The sequence below is a fragment of the Lemur catta genome, chromosome 2, assembly GCF_020740605.2.
Source record: "Lemur catta isolate mLemCat1 chromosome 2, mLemCat1.pri, whole genome shotgun sequence".
NCBI lineage: Eukaryota > Metazoa > Chordata > Mammalia > Primates > Lemuridae > Lemur > Lemur catta.
Genome location: NC_059129.1, coordinates 19,595,503 through 19,617,779, shown reverse-complemented (window position 1 = coordinate 19,617,779; position 22,277 = coordinate 19,595,503). Strand labels below are relative to the sequence as shown.

Genomic DNA, 22,277 nt, shown 5'->3' with positions numbered 1-22,277 from the left:
ACGGGCTCGGCCAGACTGGCTTTCTAGAAAGATCCCTAGGGCTTCAGGGTTGGGGGTGTGTGGTGACTGGAGGGGCAGGAGGTGGCCCAGGGAGGCTGGCACGGTAGGCAGGGGCTGGATGGCCATGGTCTGGAGGGAGAGGTGGCAGGGTGGGATGGGTCTCAAAGGTGCAGCTGTAACCCCTAAAAGTTGACCCCAGGCCACCCCCTAGGCTGACTCCAGGCCACTCCCTAGGCTGTTCCCTCCGAGGGAGGTGGGTGAGCCTGAGCCCCTGCCTGCCCCTCCTCCACCCGTGTCCTCTCCCCACCCCTCACTTCTTGAACTTTGCCTTCCCTACCAGCTTTTCCGGTTCTCCTAATTTGACCGCTGCCCTGGGGGTCAAGAAAACCCGGTGCCAGGATCAGGACCGGCTGAACCAGCATGACATCACCCTTTGTCCCCTTGCTGGGAGCCCTCCTGGCAGTCAAGGACTGCAGCAGAGCATTGTCATGGCCAGTGACAACCCCAGGCCATAGGGGGCTCCTTGCCTTGCACCTGCTTGCATGCTCCCCATGACAGGGAGCTCACCACCCACACAGGCTTCTCTTGCACTGTTGGGCAGCAGGCCCACCAGGGGGTCTCTTCAGGGCCCAGGCTCAGGAAGGAGCTGCAACACCACCCTCAGGTTCTGCTCCTTCCAACGGGCACAGCAAAGCTGCCCCAAGTCCTTGCCAGGGGCCACTTGTGGGAAAACACCCTCCTTCTGTGGGCCTTGCCTGGACAGGCCCTGTGCCCTGGTGGAGGGGAGGGTGAGGCCATCTCACATTTCTAGCCTCATCCAGCCACGTGGCCACAGACAAGAAGAGAAGAATGTGGAAAGGGGCCGGCCTGGGTGATTTTCCTTAATTACACAAGAGGGACTTTTCCTTAATTGCATGTGTCACAGATTCTCAGAGTGGAAAACTGGGAACCACTCCCCCAAAGAGGGCACTGGGGTGGGGACTCCTTGTGCAGCCTGGCAACACGGCCCCTTTCCCAGCCTGTTTCCCCTTCGACATGCACCAGGCAAGGGACCGCTGTTCAAGCCTCAGTTTCCCCATTTGTCAACGGGCCTTTTCTTCCACTTCTCCGTGTGGTTGGGGTGGAGGTGGTGGCAGGGGGTGGGGCGGAGAAAGAAAGAATGTCCCCAGGCCTTTGCAGGGCGGCCAGCAGGCCAGGGCCCCAGGGCAGCCGCGCTCCCTTCCCGGGTCCGGAACTGGGGCCGGCGGGGGCGGGGGCGGGGCCGGCCCGCGGCTGGGGGCGTGGTCTGGGAGAGGATTGAGGCGTGGTCTGGCGGCGGGTAGGGCGGGGCGGCCGGGCGGGAGCCTGTGCGGGAGCCTGGCAGCGTGGGCGGGCCCTGGCATGGGCGGGGCGTGGGGCGTGGGGGCGTGGCTGAGAGGGCGGGGCTGGCGGGAGCGCGGCCTGTAGGCTGCTCTGCCGTGCTCCGGACCGGCGGCGGCGGCGGCGGCGGCTGTTTGTACTCCCACACCCGCCGTCTCCCTCGTCCCACCGTCCTCCCACGCCCCCTGCCCTCCGGCGCCCGCTGTCCTCCCGCGCCCCGGGACGCTCGGCGGCCCTCCCGCATCCCCGCGGGTGCGGGCGCTGCTCATGGCGGCGCTCCGGGCGCTGCAGCAGTGGTGCCGGCAGCAGTGCGAGGGCTACCGCGACGTGAACATCACCAACATGACCACGTCGTTCCGCGACGGCCTGGCCTTCTGCGCCATCCTGCACCGCCACCGACCCGACCTCCTGTGAGTGCCCCTCCGTGCCCGCGCCCTTTGACCCCTCTGCAGGGCAGCGGGTGGCAACTCGGGCGGGGAAACTGAGGCCCGGGCCTGCTCCGGGGATGGGGAGCGGGGTCGGAACTCCCGGGCCGCGGGCCCCTGAGGTGGACGGTGTGGGTCTGGGCAGAGCAGGGTCCTGCAGGTACAGCCCACCCAGCCCCGCGAAGGCCCCCAGTGGCCTCAGTTTGCCTGTCCACCGAGTGGAGCTGGGCCCAGGCCAGGACATCCGCCGCCCCCGCTGGCTTAGTCAGTCCGTGACTCAGGGCAGTGTCCTGGGCTCTGGCCACAGCACCCCCACCGCCACTCCCTGGGAAAGGGCCAGCGAGCTGCCTCTCTAGGTCCTCTGAGACCCTAACTGTCCTGGGCCCCCCACCAAGTCGGGTCACTCAGGGTTCTAGTGTGGGCTGTGCCACTCTTCCCTGTGTCTGGGCACCCTTGGGAGTGCAGCCCAGGGCTGCTGTGGGGGACGGCCCAGGTGCCGCTGGCCAGGCCTCTGCACCCTAGGTGATAGGGGACGAGGTGGAGAATGGACCGTATCCCTGGAGCTGGAGCAGGGGGGCAGGGGCTGGGGGCTAGGCCATCTCCCCTCAGGAGGATCATGGCATGGGTGGCTGGAAGGCTGGCCCTGCCTTACTGCTGATTCTTGGCCTGAGCCTGGATCTGCTCCATCAGTTATTCATTCACTCAGCAAACGCACTTTGCCTGAATCACTGGGGCCAGGCTTGCTGGGCCAGAGATCTGTGCACCTGGGCTGGGTGGCAGAGGTTCAGGAAGCGGGTCCTCAGAAGGCCACCTACAGCCCAGGCATCTTCTGGAAAAAGTATTCTGAGAAGTTGTGGCTGGAGCCAAGGCTGGGGTGGGGGTGTGTGTTTGCTAGGAAGGTCTCGGGGGAAACTGAGCCCAGAGAGGAGGGGTCCTTGTTGAGTTCACATGGCACATCAAGCAGAGCCTGGGCTGGCACCAGGGCTCCTCCCCTGTACCCCCAAGCACTGCCGCCAAGACCACTCCTCATGGGGAGCTGGAGTCTTGAGCAAGAGGCCTCAGCTCTGGGGCTCTGGCCCCAAGGTTGTGAAATGCGTTCCTGGAGCTGCCTGGGGGCCTCCCTGTGTTCCTGGAGCTGCCTGGGGGCCTCCATGTGTTCTGGCAGCACTTCTGCTCCGCCCCCACCCCCCGGGGATGTGCCTCAGTCACCCTTGGAGGCAGAAGACCTTGGGCACAATGTGGTTCCACATGAAAGCCCAAAGCTGAGCTTTGACCTGGGACTGCGAGAAGGACCACAGTGGGGAGGTTGGAGCCCGGGTCCTAGGTGAGGCTGAATGGTGGCCAAGCCCACGCAGGGCCAGCTTGAAGTCTTCAAGGGGAGGGAAAGGTGGTGCCACGGACTACTGGCCCAGCACCTTCCCAGTGAGCAGGTGTCACTGGGGACTTGGGTCCTTCCCGGCCCTGGGGAACTTCCACCGGCTCCCAGCTGTGCTGGGGTCAGAGGCCGGGGGTGTGCATGTGGCACCTGGCCCAGCACACACTGCTCCCGGGGGAGCACAGGTGCACACACAAGTGTCTGTGTGCTGGCACCAGCAGGCATCCTAGAGTCGTTCACTTAAGTGATAGTTATTGGGCGCCTGCTGTATACCCAGCACTGTGTAGAGTATTAGATCTCCTCAGCCCCCAAATGCAGGGAGCAGCATTCTGGTCTCAGAGACAGACAGTGAGCAGGTAAATGAATCAAAGCTCGAGGTGACTCCCAACAGTGGAGGGGCCACCCTGGCAGCAACACGTGGGCATGACTGATTGCTGACTTGGTTACTGTCTGTCTGTTCCACCGGACTGAGCTCCGGGGCTGGGGGTGTCTGTTTTGTTCTCTGCCGTATCCGCAGTGCCTGGCACCGAGCTCGGCACGTGGTGCGGGAGGACATGGTGGGTGCTTGGCGTGTGCCTGTGTGCAGACGGAGTGGGGTGGGTGGGTAGGGGGGTCGTGTGGCCTCGCAGGCAGCGGTTGGAGTGATGCAGCCTCAGCCGAGGGACGCCTGGGGCTGGAAGAGCAGCCCCAGAGCCTCTGGCGGGAACAGGGCCCTGCCCACACGTTGGTGTCAGACTTCTGGCCTTCAGAACTGCAAGGGGACAAATTCCTGTTATTTGGAGTCTCCTGGTTTGTGGTGATTTGTTACAGCAGCCATAGAAGCGAGTACAGGTCTCCACAAGTGGCTGGCATGACAGGGGCTCGTAGATGCGTCGGGTGCGTACCTGGGGAGGGTCCCTGGGAGTGTGGGAACCCCGCGCCTGCGGTGCCTGCTCCTGCCCACTGCTGCTGCTCCCAGCTGCAGGAGGGGAGGTACCCCGGGGGGTGGAAAGGACAGGCGTGGAGTCCTGTCCTATGCAGGGGCCCCTGAGGCCAGACCCCACGTGAGACCCTGGCCTGTGAGCCCCAGCACGCCGTCCCCCTCTCCTTCCAGTGAAACCCCTCTGGCAGCAGAGTGGACCTCCTGTCTGTGTCCCTAGCTTTGCCACCAGGAAGTCCTTCCCTTTGGTCTCAGTCTTTCCTGCTGCGTGCTGAGCGCATTTCCGCTCGGCCTTTGGTGGAGAGCAGCTGTGAAGGAGCAGCCTGGCACGCAGCCAGCCAGGTGGGGCTCCTTGCTCTGCCTTTGCCCCGCCAGCCAAGGGGACAGAGGGGGCGGGTATCTGGGAGTTCATGTGTCCTGTCCCTGCTTCTCGAGGCACGTGTGACCGCATTGGAGGGCCCCACGGGGACCCGGAGGTGTGTAATTGCCACTTTCCCATCAGGAAACAGGCTCACCTGGCAACATGCACCAGGAGGTAGCAGGGGACGGCGCCCTGCCTGGTCAGCCTGCCCCTGCCGCCCACCCGCTGCACCCATATGGAGCTGGGGTTTCTGCAGGTGGCTTCAGGGTGCTGCCTCAGGGTCTGTTTCCTCAATGACGCCATGGTGAGCCCGGTGAGCTCCGGAACCACCCAGAACAAACAGCCGCCTCCTGCCCGGGCAGTCAGCCCGTGGGACCAGCGGCTCAGGGTGGGGCGGCTCCTCCTTCTGGGCCTGATCCAGGGCCCGCAGGCAGGTGGGGCGGGGGCTGGAGCTCTCCAGCGGGCAGAAGCATTGGTGGGGGGGCTCAAGGTCATGGACTTGTGGAGGGTCTGGGAGGTGTCATGAGTTGGGGTTCTGCAGATGCCCCACCTCAGTCCCCCCAGCTCTGGAGGTGGCTCAGGGCAGGTTGGCTGACATGCCCTTGCCGGTGGCTCCCCGACTGTGGCAGGGCTCCCGAGACTCGCCTGGCACTGGGGGTCACCCCAGGGGATCACCCTCGGAGGCCCCCACCCAGAAGCTCCGGAGGCGGCGTTCTGTCTTCCTGGGCCAGAGCAGAGGGTGGGCCGAGGCTGGGCTGGCCTGACCTCCCCTCCCACGCAGGGCTGGGTCAGCAGGAAGCTGCCTGGGGACAGAGGCCTTCTGTTCCTGGCCTGAGAGCCTGTGCCCAGACCCCTGCTGCGCCTTCCTGCCGGCCAGAGTGCCGGGAGGGGCCCTGGAGGGGCTGCCAGCCCACCTACCGGGCAGGGCGGCCCAGGGCCCAACACTTTCCTTCCAGAGGCCCCAAGTGGAAGGCAGGGGGGACCCTGGTCCTCCCCTTCTCTGGCCACCCCCCTGCTCCCCAGCTGTCTGGTTGTGTCTGTCTTGGTGTCTCTGTGGCTTTGCTGTTCCCAACTCCCTCTCTCCTGTCTCCTCTGGGCCTTGTGGTACCAGTTTCTCTCGTGTCTCCCTCGTCCCTTCTGTGACTCTGTCGTCGTCTATCTCTCGCCTGTCTCCCCTCCCCGTGGGATTCACTCCAGACGAGCTTCAGGGGCCTGAGAAAGGCTTGGCCGGGCTCTCTCCCTTCCCAGCCTGGCGCCCACCCGCGTGGCTGCATTTTGTTCCAGGAAATAAACAGCGTGAGGTCAGCCACCCAGGAATTTGGAAGGGGGTGCACATGCCCGGAGCCCCCAGGGGCGCGGGGGCAGGTGGCGGCTTGGCTCCAAGAGCTGAGGCCAACACTCCGGGGGCTCAGCGGGGCCTGGCAGGGGCAGGCCACGGCCCGCCCAGGCCTGGGCACACGCTGGCTGACAGCTGACCAGCGAACGACTGCGTGACCCACACTCGATGAATTCATTCATTCAGCCAAAGTTGAAAGAATCAATGAAAGCCACAAAAATCCCACTCAGCAAGCACTGAATTATTTCATCCACAAGCATTTATAGAGCACCAGCTGTGTGCATGGCCCCTCGGTAGGTGCGTGGGAGTTGTACCAGGACATACTTGATTTTAATTGTGAGAATTCAAATTAAAACCTGGTCCGACTCTGCAGGGTGCCTGGCCCGGCCCGCTTGGAGGGCAGGTTCTTGGGCAGCGGCGGCCTCACCCGTCTGCTCACCGCCAAGCATGGGTGACACTGATGCATTTCTGCCCAGCAAAACCCTTATGCTCGAGCTGCCCACCTCCCTGGGGTCAGCCAGAGCCAGGGGTGTCGGTAACAGAGCACCCCAAACCAGTAGGCCTAAGCAACGGCTCCGCTCCCAGCTGAGGAGGCCAGAAGGCCCAGACCCCAGTGTCAGCAGGACGGGGCTGTGTGGGAGGCCATCTCTCCCGGCGTCTCCACACATCCTCCCTGTCTGTGTGTCCCTGTGTCACTGGATTAGGGCCACCCTAAAGACCCCATTTAAACTCCATCACCCTGTGGAGACCCTGTCTCAGACAAGGTCTCATGCAGAGTCCTAGAGGACAGGGCTCCAATATGTCATTTTCAGGGGGTACAGTTCAGCCCGTAGCACTGGGGTCCCCCAATGGTGGAAAGCTGGCCCTGGAGGGCTTCCTGGAGGGGTGGGTGGGGTCTCCACTGGTGCTGTCACGTCCGCAAGGCAGCTCTGACTGGTACAGCTGCAGAGCTCAGCTTAGGGATGCAGCCCCACTGTGCACCACTGCAGGGTCTTGGGCCCAGGGCCTGGCCAGAGCGTCAGGCAGAGCTGGGACAGGGTGTTCGCAGGCAGGGAACGGGCTTGGTGGAGGCAGGAGGGGTTTGGAGGCTGTGGGACTGTCAGGGGTGGTTCAGCCCAGATGCAGAGGCCTCGAAGGCCCAGGGCAGCAGCTTGGACTTGGTGCTGGTGGTCCTTGAACTTGCAGCCCAGACCTACACACCATGCCCTGTGCTGCGGGCGCTGGCACTGCCATTGGGGGGCACCTGGGAGGATCTGGGGTGCCCTGATCTACCTGGAGCTCACTCACTTTGCGTCTGGGGACAAGATGGCCCTACAGGGGCAACAGGCCGCTCTCAAGTCCAGAGGAGGGAGCTGCCATAGCCTCCGGGGTGGGTGAGGCCAGGGCAGGAGGCAGACGGCCTCCTCCTGCCACTTTGTTTGGAGACAAAACAGGACTTGTCACCCTGCCCTCCGGCTGGCCCTGCGGCATCCTTGCCGAGGATGTGGCTGTTGCGGTCAGTGGCCCTGGCGAAGGTTTGGAGAAGAGGCTGGGCTTGCAAAGGCTGGGGACGGGGAAGAGGGGGCCCTGTGCCCCCGAGGTGAGGAGAGTCCCGGACGTTGGCCAGAGGTGGCCACCCATGTGCTCTTGGGCACTCCTAAAATCTCACTGCATCTAGGGACAAACCTAGGTGGACATGGGCTTCTGCCCAGGCCTGAGGGTGCCGACACCTGTCTTTCCTGCTCCCTGAACTTGGGAGCCTCCTTCTTGTCATCTGTCCACCAGGGACAAATCTGCACACCTTCTTGCCGTGTGCACAGAACTCTTTCTGTGCCACAGGGGTGGTCTTGGCATCTGGAATGCGTTAGCTGGGAGGTGGTCCATGCTGGAAATTTTGGGGGCGTCCTGCGGAGCTGGGCAGATCGATGGCCAGCAGGGCTGGGGGCCAACAGGGAGGCCTCTTGAGCAGGGATGGGGCAAACTGCAGCCCCGTCCCCCTGCTGCACCCCACTGCGGGGTCTCGGGCAGGCGCTGCCCCTGGCCTCAGTTTGCACGTCTGGACCAGGCTCCCAGTCCAGACCTCCGCCTGACTCCCTTTCCTGTGCCAGGGGCTTCCAGAACAGTCCAGGTCATGCTGCCATCAGAACAGCTGCTGTTCGGGACCCCAGATCACTTGTTTTCTTTTTGAGATGGGATCTCATTGTACTGCCTGGACTGGTCTTGAACTCCTGGGCTCAAGCGATCCTCCCACCTCAGCCTCCTGAGCAGCTGGGACCAAGGTGTCAGCCACTGCGCTGGCTTCCAGGTCACTGTTCAACCAACCCTCCCAGGAGCAGCAGCCCATGCTCAGAGCCTGGTGGTCTTTGTCAATGTCTGGGACTGGGCTGGGGCCGCCTGTATGTGACCCGGGTGTGTTTTCTGCTCAAAGCAGCCTTTGCGGGGTGGGATGGGCCGTGGTGTGCTCGTGCCGGATGTGGACACGGAGTCTGGCAACAGCCTGGAGTGTGGGGCTGTGCTCTTGGCCTCTTCAGGATGGCCCTGCTGTCCGGGCTGGCCTGGGACCCCTGCGTCCCTGTGGTCTAGCGTAAGCACACGGGGGGCTGAGCATGTGGCAGGCGCCTAGTGACACCACTCCATGGAGGAAAGACGGAGCGATGGGACTTCAAATGCCCAGACTCCGGAGCCAGGGTCCAGATCTGCCTGCTGTTTCCCTGCTGTGTGGCCTCCAGCAAGTCTGTGCCTCGGTTTCCCCATCTGTGAGATGTGGACATGATGGGTGCCCACCCTGCAGGTCGGGTGTGAGCCTTAAGGGAGCTGGTGTTTGTGAAGAGCTGAGAGGGGCACCCTCGCAGGAGCGAGGGTCAACGGGAACGAGGGGTCGGACCGGTGGGTGGAGGGGCCTGTCCCGCCCCCAGGGCAGCATGGCCGGCCTCGGGCTGTCCTTCCCTCCCTGCATGTTGGCGCTGCCCCGGCCCAGGAGCCTCTCAGGTCCACCCGCGTTGTCCTCTGGGCGCTGTAGGGCCCGACTGCGGGCTGTTGGCTGCCCGTGTCTGGAGGGGACGGTGGCCTCCTGGTGCAGGCAGCATTGTTGTGACCAGGGCGGGAGCTGGCCTGCCCTCTGCACGTTCTGGGTGGGACCTCATTCCTTCACGGCCCCCCACCGCCTCGGTTTCCCCAGTTGGGCAAGGTGACCTCTGAGGTCAGCCCCTCCCCTCTTGGATGAGCTGCTTTGGACAGTAGTGTTTCTGTCTTCCAGAGACTTCGATGCTCTCAGGAAAGAGAACATTTATGAAAACAACAAGCTGGTAAGTCCCCCCACGTCCTGCCTTCCAGCCCTGGCCTCAGAGCTGGCTCGGTGGCCTGCCCTGCCCCACCCGTGTCTGCAGGGCCCTGGGGGTGGGGAGTCATGCCCCTGAGGCTGGGGCTCGCTGCCCAATGTTCTAGAAAGAGCTCTGGTCCCGCAGCCCAGGCCTCCCCACCCACTATCCCTTCCTCGCTGGGGAGGGCGGGGGCTGGGCTGGCCGTGGGCAGGGCCCTGGGTAGGTCCTGGGGGGGGCCAGCTGCCATCCCCACCCCAGGTGCCAGCCTCCTGGCCCCACCTGCATGAGACCCTTCCCCATGCCCAGCCTCAGTGGGGGGAGTTTCCTTGCTGCACAGTGCATTCCAGTCTCCCTCATGGGCTGATGCACAGACTGGATCCATCACTGCTTGGCGCGTGGGCAATTTAAATTTAACATAATTAAAATGAAATTAACAATTCAGTACCTTGGGCATGCTGGCCACATTTCAAATGTTCACAGCCACACGTGGCCAGTGGCCGCCGTGTTCGTTGCCGCAGCGTGGAACCGTCCTTCTCGGAAAGTTCTGAGCTTCGCTGAAACAATGTAGCATTTCAGTCGGGTGGGAATGAGTGCTATGGGGACAAATGGCGAAAGAAGGTGGCGGGGCATGGGGGCCACTGTGTGCAGTTTTGGGGGGCTCAGGCAGGTGTCCTGGGGCACAGCCCTTGGAGCCCTGTGGATGCCCGTGGAACGGGTGCTGGCAGTTGCAGTGCAAAGGCCCTGAGGCTGGAGCGCACCGGCCTATAGAGGAACAACCTACAGGATCTGTGCTGGGAAAGGGCTGGGTGACAGGATGGCGGGGGCAGTGGGTCAGGGAGCATTGCCCGGTCCACCGTGGTGGCTGTGGAAGGGGCCGGGTTCTTGTTGTGTTTGAAGAGGGGTCAGAGGCAGTACCGGCCTTGGGGGGCAGGGCTGACTTGGGCGGTGAGTCTGGGAGGGGCCCAGGAGCCCCATCTTGGACACCCTCGCACGTGCCCATGGGGTGCTATAGGCAGTGGAGACGCAAGCCAGGCTGGGGACAGACGTGGGGGTCGTCAGGCTATGCCCGGGGTGTTTAAAGGCAAGAGACAGACCAGACTTGCCCAGGGCAGGACAGGGAAGAGGACAGACGGAGCCGGGACCCCAATTTCATCAGGAAGGAGGAAGGGGGGGCATAGCAGACTGGTCCTTGGGCTTGGGCTGTGTGCTGGCGTGAAGCCGGGAGATATAGGGGGGTTGAGGCAGCGAATATATGAATATATGTGCCAGTTTTGGAGGAGTTCTGCTGTAGGAGGAGCTGGAATGACAGGCTATGGTTGGCAGAAGTGGAGGCCACAGGCGATTTCATTTCTGTGGGGAAGTGTCGGCGCATCTGGAAGGCGGGTGGAATGGCCCGGAGGGGACCCAGGCAGGAGAGAGAGCAGGATCTCGGGAATGGAGGGAAGGGGCTTCCTGCCAGTGTGGCCCCGGGATGGGGGTCTGGGCTGGGCCTGGCTCCGGGCAGCACTCAGGCCCCTGAAGGTCCTGGCCCTGGACGAAGTGAGGCCAGCGGGCCCCATGGAACTTTTTGTGCCATGTTTGGGGGCTGGGCACCAGCCCTAGTTGGGGGGATCCGTCTGCCAGCACCGCTGGGATCTCTCTGAGTGGGTACAGCAGTCAGGAATGGGTAGGGGTGTGCATGGGGGCACATAGGATGGGCCCAAAAGGAGGGAGGCCGAGTGAGGGGCAGGACAATGTGGGTCTGTGGTTAGAGCCCCGCGGGGTCAGTGGACTGCCGGGCTGTGCGCCAGCGGAGGGAGTGGACGGCGGAGGTGGAGAGGGGCGCTGAGGCTGAGACCCGCCATCCGGTATGCAGTCGGCCCTCTGTAAGTGCAGCTTTCCTGGCCCTCCCCAGCTGCCAAGTGCCCCACCCCTGGCACTGCAGCTTCCAGGACACAGGCCACCTCTGTGTCCCCTCTTAGGCCCTGGAGGGCTCAGTGGGCTGGTGGGTGTTGGCCCCTGGGAGAGCAGCTCCTGGCGGGATGAGTCTGGAGTGTGGGCTCTGGTGTGGGAGAGCCCGGGGTGCTTCCAGGGTGAGGTGGCCCAGAGGGCAGGGCAGGGCCTCAGGAGCCCCCTGGGACCGGCTCCTGGAGCAACTTCAGCCCTGCATGGTCGGGACTGAGCCCCAATGTACAGATGGGTAAGCTGAGGCTCAGGCAGAGCAGAGTGCGAGCCCTGAACCCAGTCCTCTCGGGCCCACAGCCCATGCCTGGGCCCCGCTTGTGGGGAGAGGGGGCCTGGCCCAGGAGCAGGGGTCTCCCCGCCTGCCCCTCTGACCCGTGCCCCTCCCCCAGGCCTTCCGCGTGGCTGAGGAGAAGCTGGGCATCCCGGCCTTGCTGGAAGCCGAGGACATGGTGGCCCTGAAGGTGCCCGACCGGCTGAGCATCCTGACCTACGTGTCCCAGTATTACAACTACTTCCACGGCCGGTCCCCCAGTGAGTCTGCCACGCCGCCACCATGTGGCTGCCCTCCCAGCCCTGCTGGCCGGGCATCAGCATTGCCCCTTGTGAAGTGGGGAGGGGGCCCTTCTGGCACCGGGTGGGTGGGGGCCCCAGTGCTGTGTCTTCCTCCGAGGGGACCTGGGCCCTCGTCCTGCTTCGAGTGATGTGCGGGGTCCTGGCTCCCCAAGTCCCCAACCCGCCCGGGCCTGGGCAGGCTCCACTGTTCCCACCCTAGGCCTTGCTGCGCCCTGATTCGGGACCCCGTGGACGTGGGGCTGGCTGGCCTTCATCCCGCGTTTTGTGCGCAGCTGCCTGGCTCCTCCCCACCCCACGGCCCTCTTCTGGCTTCAGAAATCCCCGGAATCACGCCGGGCACAGGGCCAACCCCGCCTGGTGGACAGAGAAGTCCCTTTTCCCTGACCCTGTGGGGGCCCGAGAGTGGGGTGGGCAGGGCTGTGGGCTGGGCCAGCTGTGCTGGGAAGATCGTGCCCTCGGGCTGCTCCCCCCAGCTGGCCCCCCCAGAGGCGGGAGCGTCTGGAGTCCATGCTAGCCCCTCCTGGGCACCCAGCCCTGGGCTGGGCCCCGGGACCTCCAGAGACCCAGGCCCCGTCAGAGCCAGGGTGCAGGGCTGGGCTGGGCTCCTCTGACACCTGCTTGTCTCGTGCCAGTCGGGGGCATGGCCGGTGTGAAGAGGCCCTCGTCGGCCTCCGAGGAGGAGCCATCTGGGAAGAAGGCCCCGGCTCAGCCATCCCAGCCGCCTTCGCCTGTCCCAGCCCGGACAGACCCTGTCGTCCAGAGGAGGGTTGGGGGCACGGAGGAGCCAGTCCGAGCGGCTGTAAGTGCCATCCCCGCCACCCTCTGCTTTCTTGGGGTGTCCACCAGCTCACACTGTGTGGGCTCGGGACAGGGGGTGTGCAGCTCCTAAACCACGGGGCCGAGGTGGGCCCGGGCCCAGGCATGGCCTCAGTAGCTGTGTTTGGAGCTGCCCGGGACTGGGGCCCCGGGCTCCATCCCCACTGTACGGATGGGTAAGCTGAGGCCGAGAGAGGTCATGCAGGTGGAGCAGAGCTTGAACCCAGACGGGCTGGGCGCCTCCCTCCCGGGGCAGGAGGGGTGCTGGGCTGCACCCCGGACCAGGCTGACACCTCCACTTCCCAGAAGTGGGGATGGCAAGGGGAAGACCTGCGACTGGGCACCTCTGCTGCCGCGGGCTGGCACTGCAGCCTCCTGGGAACTGGAGTCAAACAGGGCCCAGAGGGTGGGAACTGGACAGATCTGTCCCCAGGGACACTGACTCAGGCCCCAGCTGCCTCCCCAGGCCCAGGCTGCAGGCCCTGAACTTGGGGTCCAGCCTGGGTGTGGGCCCTGGTGGGTGCCCTGCTAGCTGCTCCTCTTGGGCCTCAGTTCTCTCGTCTGTAAAATGGGACCGTCTGGCCCACTTGCGGGGCAACTGTCAGGAGGGAGGGCCAGGATGGGCCACAGCCCAGAGGGGTCAGCCGGCGTCTCCCCCAAGGGCCTGGCGTCGGTGGGCAGCTCGGTCAGCAGCACCTGCGGGGTCTGCGGCAAGCACGTGCACCTGGTGCAGCGGCACCTGGCTGACGGGAAGCTCTACCACCGGAGCTGCTTCAGGTACGGCCGCTCCCCCTGCGCCCGAGCGTGCGCCTGCCCCGCTCAGACGCCTCCCGAGGCTCCCGTTGCGTCCCGCTGGCCGTGTCCTGGGCTGGGCTGTTGCCGACAGCCCGGGATACTGAGCGGTTCCTGGACACCCCAGGGCCAGACGCCCTCCTGGCTGTCATTCCAGACACACTGACTCAGTCTCCCTCCCCAGCTTCAGCCGTTCATGCTGGGGCTTCTCACTCTGTGACCACCCGCGGCCCCCACCCACTGCACCTCTCCCCGTGGGTTCCCACAGGACAAGCACAGGGCCTGCCCTGCTACATCCACCACACTGCAGGCTGGGGTGGGCCAGCCCCACAGTGGGGCTCCGGGTGGCGTGTGTGTGTGTGTGTGTGTGTGTGTGTGTGTGTGTGAGCGTGCACACACACATGTGCATCTGCTGACATGCACAAGCACTTTCCGGGGTGTCCCCCCTACAATGAATCTCCTGTGTGTGACTCAAAATGATTAAGGACCGTGAGAAGAGGCGTTTGTTGAATGACTCAGTGACCACAAGAACAATCGAATGCTAGCCTGGCGCTCGCTGGTGACTTTCTCCCCCAGGTGTAAGCAATGCTCCAACACGCTGCACTCGGGAGGCTACAGGGCCACGGGGGAGCCGGGGGTCTTCGTCTGCACCAGCCACCACCCCACAGCTGCCTCTGCAAGCCCCAAGTTGCCGGGTCCAGCCCCCAGACAGCCAGGGGCTGGCCTCATGGACTTCAGGGCCCCGGGCCCCCCGAGGAAGGCCCAGGAAGCAAACGGGCCCCAGGCCAGGCTGCCCACCCGGGAGCCTGCCACGGGCAACACAACTGCCAGAGGTTTTGTTCCGGCTGCACCTGACACTCCAGCCACCACCTCCGCCCGCGTCCACGTGGGGAGCCCAACCAGGCCCCTCTTCGAGAGCCGCGTGGCTTTCACCCCCATGGGGGGCACATCCCGCACACGTGTGACCAGCAGCTCCCCGGCGGGGTCATCGTTGCCTGCCCAGGGCACAGCGGTGCCCGGCTCCCGTCCCGCTGTGACCTCAGGTGCCCTGGACCCTGGCCTGCCCACGCCACCAGGCCCGGGGGCCCCCCATGTGGCTCCCCAGGCCAAGCGCAGTTCCAGTTCGACGTCTCCAGGCCCTGCGGACCCCCCGACCTGGACCCCATCTGCCTCCAAGACCCAGCAGGCCCGGGAGAAGTTCTTCCAGACGCCGGGAGCATCCCCTGGCAGTGGCCAGGCTGGCAGGGCCCCAGGCCCAGCGGGAGCTCCTGCAGGGGACAGCAGCAAGGATCAGGCGCTGAGCTTCCTTAGGAGGACCCTCCCAACGCTGGAGCCAGCCGGCGCTCGGGCGCCTGGCAGGTGGGTGCCGGGGGCTTGGAGCAGCTGGGGGGATCTAGCTGTGTGACCGTGGGGACGGCACTGCCCCCAGCCTCAGTTTCCACACCTGGGAGTGAGGTGCAGAGGTGCCTGGCAGTCAGAGTAGCAGGGGACGGGTTATGATGGAAGAGCTGCTGTCTGCACGGGCTCAGGGCATCCTGGGTGCAGTGACACTGCCACCCTGGGGCCCATGGTGCCACACAGACTCATTGGTCCCAGAGGACCCTGTGTCCGTTTTGCAGATGAGGAACAGGTTGTGAGTGGGTTGCCACGCGGGCTGGGTGGGGGCTGCACTGAGCTGGGCTCTGAGCCCCCCCCTGCCTCGCCCCTGCACCGGTCCAGTGCCTTGCGCATGCCGGGTAGGGGAGAGACGCCGGGCCCGTCTCCAAGGCAGCACTCTCTGGGCGCCGCACATGGCAGAAGTTGCCTGCTGGAGGCCGGAAGTCTGGCGTCAAGGTGTGGACAAGGCCACTCTCACCGTGGGCGCTCTAGCGGGGGTCATTCCCTGCCTCTTCCCTGTCTTGGTGGCCCCAAATGTTCCTGGCTGTGGTTGGACCACTCCGATCTCTGCCTCTGGCATCACATGGCCCCTCTGTCTCTTCTCCTGTCTCTGGTGAGGACACGGGAACTGGGATTAGGTCCACCCTCCTGCGGTGTGGGCACGTCTTAGCACGGTCACGACTGCAGAGACCCTAATTCCAAACAAGGTCGCACTCTGGGCTTCCTGGTGGGCACAGACTTTAGGGGGACACCCGCCAAGCACTGTCGCCTCCCAAGTGAGGAGGCTGCATCCTGTCTGCCCTCCCTGCAGTGGGTGCGTCCCCACTCAGAGCTGCCTGTCCCGCACCGGGCTCCAGGTGTCACAGGGACGGGGGCATGCAAGTCCCCTCTGCCCCCAGGACTGGGGGTGCTCAGGCATCCTGGGGGTGAGGATGTAGGGTGCTCTGGGGGTGCTCCCTGGTAGGATGTGGGACATTCTGGGAGTGCTCCCTGGGGCTGAGGATGTGGGGTACACTGGGGAGTGCTCCCTGGGGGACTGAGGATGTGGGGTGCTCTGGGAGTGCTCCCTGGGAGGATGTGGGGTACTCTGGGAGTGCTCCCTGGGAGGATGTGGGGTGCTCTGGGAAGTGCTCCCTGAGGGGGCGTATCTGGATGGGCAGGGGCCTGGCTTCTCCTGGGAAAACAGCTAGGTCACCCCAGAGCCCAGAGTAGGGGGAAGAAGGGGGGGAAGGAGGGAGTGGGTTGTAGAGGGGGCGGGGGACAGAGGGAGGTACCCAATCCCACCTGGGCTCTGCAGCTGCTGCCTGTGTGCTGTGCCCAGGGGGCACAGGCCAGCCCAGGGTTCTGGGGAAGTCCCAGGTGCTTCCTGCCCGTGCGTGCTGTGTCTGGGGTACTTTAGTCTTAGCCCAAGCCAGAGTTAACAGCAGGGTGACATCAGTCACCAGCATGTGCTGATCCCAGAGGGAGATGCCCGTGGCCCATCCCTCTCTGGGCGGTACCCCTCCCGCGGGAACTGGCTGCAGGGGAGGCTGCGGGGCTTCTGCCGGGGGCGGGGGTGGGGGGTGAGGGGGGGTGATGGCCGGAGGGCTGCTGGACCCACCCGTGCCTGACACCTGCTTTCTTACCCTCAGGCCGTCTCCAGCTGCCTCCCTGGCTCCCACTGCTCATGCCACAACCCAAGGGCCACAAGCACATCCCTCAGCCGGGCCACCACAGTCAGCATCTCTCCGGGCCCTCAACCCCCCGACGAGGACGGAGCGGCCGGCACCCCCGAGTGTGGGCAGCGCCTCTCGGACGTCCGTGTCACCCCAGGCGGGCAAGAGGAGCTCGGCTGTGTCCTCGTGGGTCAGCAGGGTGGGCGCCGACTCCAGGCTGAAGCCAGAGGCCCCGACGGCGGAGGGTAAGAGCCCCCTTGGTGTGGGGCAGGTGAGAGGCCTGCAGGGTCTGCAGCTCCAGGACCCTCTGCCAGGGCCCTGCTTGGTGGCATTGGCTGACTCACAGCTGCCCCGTCTGTGCTCTGTGCCGTGTGCTCACAGCCTCCTGGGTCCTGGCACTGTCCCCTGCGTGGGGGCAGCAGGTGTCCCTGAGGCCACACTGATGGCACCTGTGGCCTCCCACTCCCTGTCTACGCTCCTCCTGCGCTCAGTGCTGTCCGGTGGTGACGCCTGGCAGCTCACGGTGGCCGGGCTTTGCCCTGGTCTGTGGCGTCTCCAGTTCTCCCGCGGGGTTTTGCGTTGTCAAGTGACAATGTCGCACTGCTGTGACAGGAGCAGCCTGTGCTCTGAGGGTGCTGCTGCCCCCGCCCCCCACCCAGAGGCTCCCTGGACCCCACGGTCCTGTTTTACGGCCTCTCGCTTTTCTGCAAACTGTGGAGTTGGAGTTTCCCAGGCACCTGGGGCAATCCCAGAGGCACCCGTGGTGTTATCGAACTGGGCTCAGAGAACAAGCTGAGCTGCGAAGCGTTTTTCCAGGGCTCTCTGGCTGAGCCGCTCCTTTGAAGCCACTCTCGGGTCGGAGCCAAGAAAGCCCACAGACGGGCAGCGGTGGCGTGGGTGTTCGCCTCGCCCAGGCGGACGGAGAACCAGGGCCCACGCGGTTCACCCTGCCACATCGCCACCCGATGGGCAGAAGGGGCAATTGAGGCCCAGAGACAGGGAGCGATCTCCCCAGGGACACACAGCACAGGCAGCCAGGCTGGGAATCCCGCCTCCTGCCTCCCAGCCCAGGGCTCCTTCCTCTCTGCCCGCGGGCCGTGCGGTGCAGGGAGGTGGCACAGGGTGAGGCCTGACAGCTCCTGGCAGACACCCGCCTTCCAGCGCTCCATCCTTATGATCTGTCCCCTGGCTTTCGCCCAGGCCCGAGTGCCAGTCCCCGGGAAGGCCAGGATGACGGGCCGGCAGGATGGAGGGCCCGCCTGAAGCCCGTGGATAAGAAAAGTCCCCCTGAGAGGTGAGGGGGTGGCAAGGCTTTGTGGGGGCGGCCTCACCCCGACCACATCTGTCCTGTGGGTGCCCCCGGACCTGGAGCTGCATCCCAGGGCAGGCACAAGGCCTGGCACACAGTAGGTGCTTAACACATGCTTGGGTGCACAACAGCACACATGCCAACCCACTGACACACCCGTCCAGGGATGTGTGCACATTCTTGCACATTTAAATGATACGTGGCACCTGCCCGAGTGACGTGGGGGACCACTCTGACCAGTCTGGAGCGCAGCAGGTGTGCGCCGGTTCACACACACGCCCAGAGCCGGGCTGGGTGTCTGCCCTGAGCACGTGCTCACACCTGTGGAGGTGGGCTCACAGGACAGCATCTGGGGTGAACACACCTGTGTGCTGCGGGAGGGTCCAAACAGATGCGGGTGGCCAGGCCCGCTGTGTCCTGGGCGGCCTGCTCCCTCGGGCTGCTCCGAGCACACTTTAGGATCCCCTGGGTGGTTCTAGGCCTGGGGCCGGGGTTCAGGGCTGACTTCGCACCTTCTGCCCAGGACTCCGGAGCTCAAGGAGCCGCGGGCCCTGGCAGAGCCGAGGGTCGGGGAGGCCCCCAGGAAGGTCTCCGGCAGCTTCGCAGGGGGCATCCACATCACCCTGACCCCTGTGGGGCCTGACAGGACACCGCGCCCAGCCAGCCCCAGGCCCAACCTCTCAGGTACTGCCGGACAGAGCCCAGGGGCTCCAGCTCTGTGGGCAGGGGTCGCAGGGTGGGGTCCAGGGGTTGGGGTAGGGGCAGTGGCTCTGCTTAGCCACAGGAGTCGGTGGTCCTGGGTAGGCATCTACATGCATGTGTGTGTGCATGGCTGTTCATGCATGTATCAGGTGCACATGCACATGTGTGTCTGTGCATGTTTGTTTCCAGCATTTACATTCACCCCTAGATCCACATCTGGCTCTCTTGCCACTTCCTATGTGACCTTGAGCGTCACCAACGCACTAGAACAGTCCCCCTGATGCCAGCAGGGTCAGGGTTCTGCCCTCCCTGGGTGGGCGTGGCCAGTCTGTGCAGGATATGAGTGATGGCCATTCAGGGGCAGAGCCCTGGCTCCCGTGGGCCCTGGCTCACGGGAGGGTTCTGGGCCTGCCGGCCTGATGTGTGGCTCTGTCTCCACACCTGGGGGCAGCCGCATCCCCCTCCCCTTCCCGCCGCAGGAAACTGGCCATCCCCCCCAGCCTGGATGTTTCCGATGACTGGCTTCGGCCTGAGCCCTCAGGGTGGGAGGACCAAGCCCAGAGCTGGAAGAAGGAGGAGAAACCCCATCCTCAGGGCAAACCAGGTCAGCTCCAGAGTCGCCTTTTCTGTTAGGGACGTAGATGAAGGGAAGCTTCCTCTGAGGAGGAGATGCCTGCTGGGGCTTTGGAGGATGTATAGGAGCTCGTTGGGCCTAGAATGGAGGGAGGCCCCATCCCCTGTGCCCAGGCCCACCCCCATGAAGAGACCACAGTAGCTTCATAGCACCTCGTCCGACACCTGGTGAGGGTGGAGTGTCCCCTCCTGGCACTGGAGGGACTGGGTGGCTGGGGTGCCTCAGAGGGCGTGTCCATATGAGCTCTTGCCCTGTGGCATGCTGGGGCTACCCAGGTGCCTGCGGGCAGGGGCAGGGCAGCCAGGTGGGGTGCAGGGGACATGGGGGAGGCAGGGGCCATGTCCGGACCACACTGGGTCTGACGCCCGAGGCCCAGACACTCACCCTGCCCTTCTCCAGGGAGGCCCCCGGGCCCGGCCAGTGTCCCTGCTCCGCCTGGCAAGACAGTGACCTCCCCGGTTAGGGTGAGTAGGCGGGCAGGGGAGAGGGGGCAGGAGCACAGCCCTTGGGGTCCCCCTCACCGCCCTTTGTCCCCCAGCTGCACCCCGAGTACGTGCTCCAGGAGGAGATTCAGAGGCAGGTGCAGAGCATCGAGCAGCAGCTGGACGCCCTGGAGTTCCGGGGCGTGGAGCTGGAGAAGCGTCTGCGGGCGGCTGAGGGAGGTGAGCCCAGGCCAGCCGTGTCCCCAACCCGCCACAGGCTGGCCCCAGCTCCCCAGGCCAGGCCAGCTCCCGCCTGAGCGCCTTGGCCTGGTGGTCAAGGCTTGACCCTGGGCCCTGGCGCAGACCTGACAGCCCTGGGGGGCCCGCCCTGCCCCCAACCGGCTCCACTTGGCTTCTCCCCCCAGATGACTCGGAGGACGGCCTCATGGTGGAGTGGTTCCAGCTCATCCACGAGAAGCAGCTGCTGCTGCGGCAGGAGTCGGAGCTGATGTACAAGTGAGGGGCCGTCGCCGCGCTGCCTGCGGGGCCTCCTGGAAGGCCAGACCCCCAGTGCGGTCAGGCCCAGGCGGGGAGGCCAGCCCAGCCAGGCCGGGCCTCAGACTGTGTCTGCCACGGCAGGTCCAAGGACCAGCACTTGGAGGAGCAGCAGCTGGGCCTGGAGGGGCAGCTGCGCCGGCTGATGGCCAAGCCCGGTGCGTCGCCCTGCCTGCGGGAGGGGTGGCATGGGGGACCGCTTGGTGTTGTGGCCGATGGTGTCCTGGTGATGGGGCCTGCTCTGGAGCCAGGCAGGCCCTGGGTTGAGTTCCAGCTGTCCCACTTCCTGGCTGTGTGTCCTCAGCCTAGTCACTTAACGTCTCTGTGCCTGGACATCATCCTTTCTAAATTGAGGACAATCATATCTCCCCTCTCACATAGCTGTCCTGAGGATTAAACGCGTCACTATGTGTCAGGTGCTTAGCACAGCACCAGGCAGGTAGAAAGCGCTCGGTAAGCGTGAGCTGTTGGCATTTTGTGTTGGCGGTCGGTGCCCAGCGCCCCAGCTTCAGGGCTCAGGTCCTGGCAGTCCCGCTTCCGCCCTTGCTGTGCTGTGGGGCTGGGACGCGGCACCCTGGGCCTCCGTTCCCACGGCCGAGCAGCGTGTGCGTGGGGTGATCGAGGAGGGTCAGGCCAGCTGACGGCGGGCTGTCCCCACAGAGGGTCTGAAGTCGCCGCAGGAGCGGCAGCAGGAGCAGGAGCTGCTGGCGCAGTACGTGAGCACCGTGGACGACCGCAGCCACATCGTCGACCTGCTGGACGAGGACCGGCTCAGGTACGCAAGGCCACCAGGGGGGGCGCTGGGCAGGAGCAGGACCCACCGTGTGCTTGTCGTGGGGTGGCAGTCTTGGGGGCTCTCAGCCGCGGGGCCCCTTCCTGCCCCCTGTTCCCACCTTCGGGGTCAGCACCATCCCCTGGGAACTGTCTCGTGATGGAAACGTCCTGTCTGTGTTGCCCAGTGTGGCAGCCGCTGGCCACGCATGGCCACTGGGTACTTGCACGGCAGCCCCTGTGACTGAGGAGCCAAGTTTAACACACTCACGGCCACACTAGAAAAAAAAAACTTTCCCTGGGGCCGCGGTGTTTTATTAAAACAAAACGATCCTTTCTGATTTGTTATTTTTTCTTGTTTTCTGTGTGTGAGTTATATGCAACCCCATCCATGTTTTTAGAATTAAATTGTCAATATTAATTGTAACACTAAGAGCAGCAACAAGTAAGATTTTCACGAACCAACTGCAGGGTTTTGCTTCATGAAGCCCCAGGCTCGAAACCAGCCTGAGTTAAATACAGCTCACATGGCAGTCAGTGTGTTCAAATCTTATTTTTAACTTAAATTCACATGGCCACCTGTGTCTCGAGGATGCTGGGGTGGGTGGCAGCTGTGTGACTGTCCCCCAAAGAGCTTCCTGTCCCATGTTTCATGAAGGGCCCTGTGCAGAGCCCCCAGGGTTGGCACCTGAGGTCAGCCTCAAATGTGACCTCTATGAGCTCGAAGGGGCCTTGGCATAGGTCAGCCCAGGCCTTCCCGTCCCCAGGGCACTGGCATGGTCAGCCAGGGGCCCTCCTGTCCCCAGGGCACTGTTGAGGCAGGCCCCAGAGAGGGAGGAGTTGCCAGGGAGAGGAGGGGGTGCCAGGTGTGCCTGGCATCAGGTGGGAGGGCAGGTGGGGGGTGTCGGGTGGGGCACGGGGCTCAGGTAAGGTGGGCTGGAGACAGTCCGGGCCCCGCCCAGCATGTGCTGCTGCTCAGGGTCACCTGTCCCCTTCCAGGGAGCAGGAGGAGGACCAGATGCTGCAGAACATGATCCAGTCGCTGGGTAACTCGGGGCTGGGGGCGTGGAGGAGGGGCAGGTGGGCTCCGTGGCCTGGGACCTCCTGTGGTGCATGCTGGACCCCATCCGGCAGCTCACCCTGAGGGTGTGAGCTCCTCGTCACCCCAGGGAGCCAAGGAGTGGCCGATGACCACGTGGTCAGGGTGTGGGGAGCGGGTGGCAGGGCCTTGCGTCCACCTGGGGGTCATGTGGGGGATGCAGGGCCTGCCCTCTCGCTGGGGCCCAGCCCCCTGCAGGCTCCGGAGGCCCTGGGAGGACTGGCCTGCGGAAGGGAAGGGCGTTCCCGGCAGGGGGCCCCGTGGTCCTTGGGCGTAGCCTCACGGTCCTTCCCTCCCCTCAGGCATCCAGAGGAAAAAGTCCAAGTTCCGCTTGTCCAAGATCTGGTCTCCGAAGAGCAAAGGCAGCACCCCCAAGTGAGCCGCCCAGCGGGGGCCGGGGGCTGGCCCGGCCCTGCCACTCACACTCAGGAAGGGACCGGTGCTGTGGCCTGGAGGGGCATCGGGACAGCCCGGGCCTGTGCCACCCTCTCAGGGTCCGAGACCCTCAATAAAGAAACTGCCTACCTGGCCTGCTGGCTCTCACGTCTGCCTGC

At 64.7% G+C, this 22,277-nt stretch overlaps 1 protein-coding gene across 4 annotated transcripts; it reads left to right on the top strand.

Annotated features, from left to right (window-relative positions):
* The first annotated feature begins 1,459 nt into the window (after positions 1 to 1,459).
* Positions 1,460 to 22,252, top strand: MICALL2 (MICAL like 2). 4 transcript variants are annotated; one of them, XM_045542951.1, is made up of 17 exons: positions 1,462 to 1,769; positions 9,011 to 9,059; positions 11,408 to 11,549; positions 12,224 to 12,390; positions 13,069 to 13,184; positions 13,776 to 14,558; positions 16,208 to 16,476; positions 17,432 to 17,525; positions 18,064 to 18,224; positions 18,694 to 18,846; positions 19,276 to 19,340; positions 19,415 to 19,538; positions 19,724 to 19,814; positions 19,938 to 20,011; positions 20,514 to 20,628; positions 21,624 to 21,670; positions 22,026 to 22,252. In XM_045542951.1, the coding sequence occupies exons 1-17, from the start codon at positions 1,627 to 1,629 to the stop codon at positions 22,100 to 22,102; spliced, it is 2,670 nt and encodes an 889-aa protein (XP_045398907.1). In that variant the 5' UTR covers positions 1,462 to 1,626; the 3' UTR covers positions 22,103 to 22,252. The 4 variants fall into 4 exon arrangements, 3 of the variants coding, with proteins under 3 accessions (XP_045398909.1, XP_045398908.1, XP_045398907.1); XM_045542953.1 differs by lacking the exons at positions 21,624 to 21,670; positions 22,026 to 22,252 and adding an exon at positions 20,235 to 20,306 and having other exon boundaries at positions 1,460 to 1,769; positions 20,514 to 20,605; XM_045542952.1 differs by lacking the exons at positions 21,624 to 21,670; positions 22,026 to 22,252 and having other exon boundaries at positions 1,460 to 1,769; positions 20,235 to 20,602.
* The last annotated feature ends 25 nt before the right edge of the window (positions 22,253 to 22,277 follow it).